General features: G+C 38.2%; 1 protein-coding gene across 4 annotated transcripts in view; it reads left to right on the forward strand.

Moving 5' to 3' along the window:
- The window catches only part of LOC109912866 (embryonic protein UVS.2-like), a 121261-nt gene extending 115415 nt beyond the window's left edge, over positions 1-5846 (forward strand). For all 4 annotated transcript variants that reach the window (XM_048607225.1, XM_048607224.1, XM_048607223.1 and 1 more), the window contains one exon: positions 5421-5846. In XM_048607225.1, coding sequence (XP_048463182.1) covers positions 5421-5660 — 240 coding nt within the window. In that variant the 3' untranslated portion in view covers positions 5661-5846. The remainder of the gene's footprint in view (positions 1-5420) is intronic.
- The last annotated feature ends 223 nt before the right edge of the window (positions 5847-6069 follow it).

Below are 6069 nucleotides of genomic sequence, written 5' to 3' on the forward strand. Positions count from 1 at the left end.
TTATCTGAGCTTTTTTAACTTTATCCCTCATAGGTTGTCTTTTTACCCTGTAGTAAACTATCTTTGCTATCTCCATTGAGGATCCCTCACAGATTGAAATTGATGTCAGAAGCCAAACTTTGATTTATTAACCAACTCATAATCACTGCTGCTAATATTGTAGTCTTAACTTTCTGCCCTTCCATATGAGTTCTTACTACTTCAGGAAGTGAATTTTTGAACTCCTCCAAAATAATCATCTCTCCAAAAGCGCCGTTTGTTTTATCTATTTTCAATTCCTTTATCCACTCATCAAAGTTACTTTGTTTGATCCCTTTAAACTATATGTACATTTGACCAGGTTCCCTCTTTAGATTCCTAAATTATTGTTTGTAGGCTTCTGGTACTAGCTCATATGCAATTAAGATAGCTTTTTTTCTCCTCACCTTATTCGGTAGATATCTCCTGTTATAGTGATGTAAATGCCTCACTAGCTCTGCCTACAAACTTTGTTTGAATCAACAGTACCCCAAATAGTCAGTGGCCATTTCATTCGTTTAATCACTTGCTCACATGAAATGAAAATGGCTTCTACATCCTTCTTGTTAAACTTTGGCAAAGCTTGGGCATGTTTAAATAGATTCCCACCAGGCCTTTGGCTCTGATGAGATTGCTGTCTATCACTGTTCTCATCACTACCCATACCTTGCACCTATACCTCTGCCATTTCAAGTCGAGTTTGAGTTTTTAGTTCCAACCTCTGAAGTTCAAAAACTCTCTCTTTCTCCCATTCTTCTGCTAGGGCCTTCCTTTTCCTTTTCCTCAGCTTTCAGTCATAATTGAAACTGTTTCATTTCCTTTTCATGCCCTTTTCATGTTCAAACTGCTTCATTTGCAAATGAATTTTAGCCATTTCCAATAATTCCAATAGCATTTCCAGCAATCGTAAATGTTGAGCTATTGCTGCAATTGATCTCCTTTTTGCATGGACAAAGGCAGCCCCAACTCCAGCTCACCTGCCAATTCCAAAAACTTTGCCTTACTCATTTTCGATAAAATTCCCAAAGTGACTTCTTCCACCCCCAGTGACTGAAAGATATATTACTATACAAAGCACACCCTATTTAAAACAAACAAATGCAACACCTCAAAGACACCACCACTCACCACTCACTGCCTTTGAGCCCAATAATCCTAAATCCTAAGACGTTAGTCTAACTTTTTATTATTTTATAGGTAAGGCATTGCATTCCAGATGCAATTTGATTCACCAAAGTACTCAACTTCAAGCAAAATGCACATTATTTCTATACTACAGTTAAAATACAGACAAAATAAGTAATATCCCATGAACATACTCTTGACAAAGGCAACTTCAGTAAAATAGAGTGTCTCACATGCAATTCTAGCAGCACAAAGAAAACCCCAGCTTTTAGCTGTGACAGAGAGAGGATTAAGTGTTTCCACATCCAGCTTCAAGACCCCAGCAACTGCAGAAAGGTAAAACTAAAAATCCTCGTTCTGTGGGAGCTTGACTCCACCCATTCAGGCTGCTTCTATTGTTCCAATGTTTAAAAAAAAGCCCAACACCTCACAAGCTGTTTACTTTATTGGCTGAAAGTAGACTGCCCGTTACCTCTGTCTTAACCTTCCTTCACTGAAAAAAGGAGTAAATACACCTCTTAAGCTAACACAAGAGGAATCTCTGTATTAATACACAAATCAAGAAAGGTAGTGTGCAGCTATGGCAAGCAATTAGGAAGTGAAATGTTCTAATTTATTGTAAGAGGAATAGAATGCTACAGTTATATAGAACATATTTTAAGGCTATATCTCCTGTATAGTTTTGGTCTCCTTATTTTAAAAGAAATGGATGTGAAGAAGCACCTTGGAGAAGATTTATTCAAATGATATCTAGAGTGAATTGGTGGGGTGGATGTGTGGTGTGGCACAAAGGATGTTATCTTAGAAGAAAGATTAGACAAGCTGGGCCTGTATTCATTGGAGGTTAGGAGCCTGAGAGGTAATCCTATTCAAAGATCCTGAGATAACAGGACAGGGTGAATGCTGAAAAGAAGTTTCCTTATGTAGGGACTAGAACTAACGGACATAAAATTAATAGTATCCCATTTAAGAAGGAGATGAGGAGGAGGGTTTTCTCAAAGAGGTATGACCGTTTAGAATTTTGCTCCTGAGGGAATGTAGAGAAATGTCAAGTTGTTTAATTTGAGGGGAAGAATAAAAAAATAAGATTTACTTAAATGGCAAATGACTATGGAATTCTGAGGTACAGAGTGATTTAGACATTCTTAGTGCATGAGCCACAAGAGGTTAGTACACAGCCGAAGAAAGTAATCAAGGTAGACAAAGCTGTCTTTTTGAAATAACTGCATGAAGGCTGGTATCCCATCACCATGTCACCCTTTATTTGCACATGCATAGTACATGACACTGACTCGGATAGTTCAGAGCTAGCTTCTTGAGTGAGCGGAACCCTTGACACTCCTGTTTATAGCAGGTTAACAGTCCCAATCAGGGAGCTCATATTCTGTGAGATCTACCTGGCTGACCTCGTTCCAATCACTACTCTTTATTATGAGAGGAATTGAACATAAAGTAAGGATGTTATGCTTCAGTATTACGGAGCATTGGTGAGACCAGGCCTTGAATACTATATGCAGTTTTGATCTCCTTATTTAAGGAAGAATATAAATACATTGGAACCAGTTCACAGGAGGCATACTGGGTTGATACATGGACTGGGCAGGTTGTCTTATGAGTATAGGTTAGACAGGCTTGACTTGTTTTTAGTTGAGTTTAGAATAGTGATGGGTGATTTGATTGAAGTGTATAAGATCCCAAAAAGTCTTGAGACGGTTGACATGAAAAGGGATTTATTCTTGTGGTTCAATCAGGAACTAATGGGCATTGTTTTAAAATTCAGGGTTGCTCTTTCAGGATAGAGATTAGGGTAACAATTTTCTCTCAGCCTGTTGCGCAACATAGGAATTCTCTTCCTCAGAAGGTGATCGGGTTGGGAATCACGTAATACTTTTAAGGAAGATGTAGATATATTTTGGACTAATCAAGAAGTCATACTGTAGCAGAGATAGGTGGGATTGAGGCCAAAATCAGATCAACCATGACCTTATGAATGGTGGATCTAGCTAGAGGAGACAAATGGCCTGCTTTTACAGGGATCATTGAATAGGCTACAAGCGTTGAACTGGGAATCAGAAAAGTCTGAGGGAGTTAAAAGGGCGTATTTGTAGGCAAATGTTTGCCAAATGAATAAAACAAGGCACTAGAGGGAGGTTTCAGTTACCCTAATAAATATTGGCATACAGTCAATGTAAAAGTATATAGGGCCCGGAGTTAATAAATTGAATACAAAAGAATTTTATTAGTTGATATGTGGTGAGCCTAGCAAGTATTGTTGGTGTGGAGTTGAACTTGGCTGTGACAGAGTAAGAATGTGCAATTTTAGATTCAGTTTCAGGGAATGAAATGGGCAGAATACCAGTATTGAAGTGATCATAATTCACTTCGATCTAGTATAGTCATGGCAAAGGCAAAAATAATACAGCATAAACTTCTAAATTTTATTCAGCTGAGAAATGCTTTGGCAAAAGTTGGTGAATCATGTAGAGCAATGGGAGTTATTCAGGATGAGACAAGGGATTCAGGGTGAGACAAGGGATTCAGGGTGAACATGTACCCATAGAAAGTGGGTGAGCCTTCTGAATGGCATCATATAGTGAGGGGCGTCACAAGGGCTGAGTGGTTAGCACTGCTGCCTCACAGCACCAGGGACCTGGGTTTGATTCTACCCTTGGGTGACTGTCTGTGTTGAGTTTGCATATCTTCCTGTGTCTGCATGGGTTTGCTCCAGGTGATCCAGTTTCGTCCAAAAATATGCAGATTAGGTGGATTGGCTGGATTGTCCATGCATGTGTAGATTAGGTGGGTTAGCCATGGGTTAACCATGCAGGGTGACAGAGATAGGGTAGGGGGTGGGTCTGGTTGGGATGCTCTTTAGAGGGTCAGTGTGGACTTGATGAGCCGAATGCTCTGCTTCCACGCTGTATTGGTTGTATGATTCTAAGGTAAGTCATAACTGAAAGGAAGCTTAAGTCAAACACTGAGAGCTTAATACTGTAAAGAACCTAGGGGAAGTGTAGAGATGAAGCTTAGAAAAAAGTGAGGATAGCGAAGAGAGTATGAAAAGATGCTGATGGTATCAAAAGAGGTGGAGGGTAGATGTTTCTTAAGAAATACTTTGCGGTAGATCCAATTATGATGTGATAATTAATGAGAAAGAATGTGACATAGGAGGCAAATTTTTACACAGTGGGTGGTTCGTGTGTGGAATGAACTTCCCGATGAAGTGGTGGATGCGGGTACAATTACAACATTTAAAAGAGATTTGGATGGATATATGATTAGGAAAGGTTTGGAGGGATATGGGCCAAGAGCAGGCAGGTGGCACTAGTTCAGTTCAGGATTATGTTTGGTGTGGACTGGCTGGACTGAAGGGTCTGTTTCTGTGCTGTATGACTGTATTGGATTGGATGACTATTACAAGTGAAAAAGTGTTAAAGGACTTGACATACTTGAAAATGGACAAATTGCAATGCTTGGATCAAGTAACTCACCAGATTCTAAAAGAAAGAAGAATGGAAAATGTGTAGATTCTGACCGTCGTATTTCAAAACTTCCTGTCTACAGTAATGAAGCCAGAGGATTGAAGCACTATCAACATGTTACCACCATTAATTAGCTTTGGCCTTGTAAATAACTTTGTTGTAGGAAACTTATTTTAATCAATTCTGAAGTACAGTATAAATCTTCGAAAGACATCAATAATCAAGGACAGCCAGCATTAACTTATAAAGGGAAATCATGTCTAAATAATGTGATTAAATTTTCAAGGATGTGACAAATAGAGTCACAATATGAGGACAATTGATAGGTATAGTCAGCATTGTTGATTAGAGTTGCTCGATACTTAATGTGTGTTTCCACCATTCAGCTTTATAAGTGTATGAAGATTAGACTCCAGTGTTCTATTTTTCAGTATCTGGCTGTCTGAGTTTTAAGAGTTCTAGAATAGGGCTTATACCTTCATCTGGTTTCAGTCCTAGATCACAAAGTTACAATGTGAGGATTGTTTGGAGTGTGACTCACTCAAATTGCAGTTTTAGAGTTGAGAAGCAGTCAAGAAAATCTGAATTTTAGTTAAAAATTATATTCAGAGCATCAAATTTTAAACTTCATCCGGATCATTATTGATGATAGAAAAACTCAGACTTCCTGATTTTCAGAGATAATGTCCTTATTTCATATATGCAACTTTCTTTTGCAGTAGTGTACTGATCAGTCTTCTATGTTATGATTCCGAAAGTAAAAAAATAAATTTGACATCTTATTCCTTATTATAGATCATCATGGAATTCGATTTCTTTTACGTTCAACCATTTATAGGCTGCTATCGAGATCATCTAAAAATTTATGACGGTTCCAATATTCGCTCACCAATTCTCAAAGGACCAGCTTGTGGCAAAGTGGCTCCAGCAGTGATCTCTTCCCAGCATAAATTGTTAATTACATTTTTCTCGGGTGGACAGAAACACGCTCATGGTTTCAGTGCTAAGTATCGATTTGGTAAAATCTTGGTATAATAATTGGTGTGTTCTTTCAATTTATTTGTGTAGATATCTATATATAAAAAAGAATTGGAAGACTGTATATATTTCACTGTGGGTTTTTTTGCCCATTTTCCAGTTAGATGTGGAGAAATGCTGACTGCTTCACCAACCAGTATTGTAGGTAGAGTTGAACATAAAGGTTCCATGAATCCACATGAAGTGTCAAACTGTTTTTGGCTGATTCAGGCACATAGAGGGCATAAGGTATGAACATAGCACATTGAAACATTGTTTAGTTTAAAAGAAATATGGGGCCATGTTGTGATTAGTGGAGTATATTGCCTGCTGCCAGCTCTTAATTTTAGTGTATAATGCAGAAGAAAAACAGAAAAGCATCTAATGGCAGTTTGAATTGAAATTTGCACTTTGTGAGAAACAACAT

The sequence above is a fragment of the Rhincodon typus genome, chromosome 17, assembly GCF_021869965.1.
Source record: "Rhincodon typus isolate 14 chromosome 17, sRhiTyp1.1, whole genome shotgun sequence".
Taxonomy (NCBI): domain Eukaryota; kingdom Metazoa; phylum Chordata; class Chondrichthyes; order Orectolobiformes; family Rhincodontidae; genus Rhincodon; species Rhincodon typus.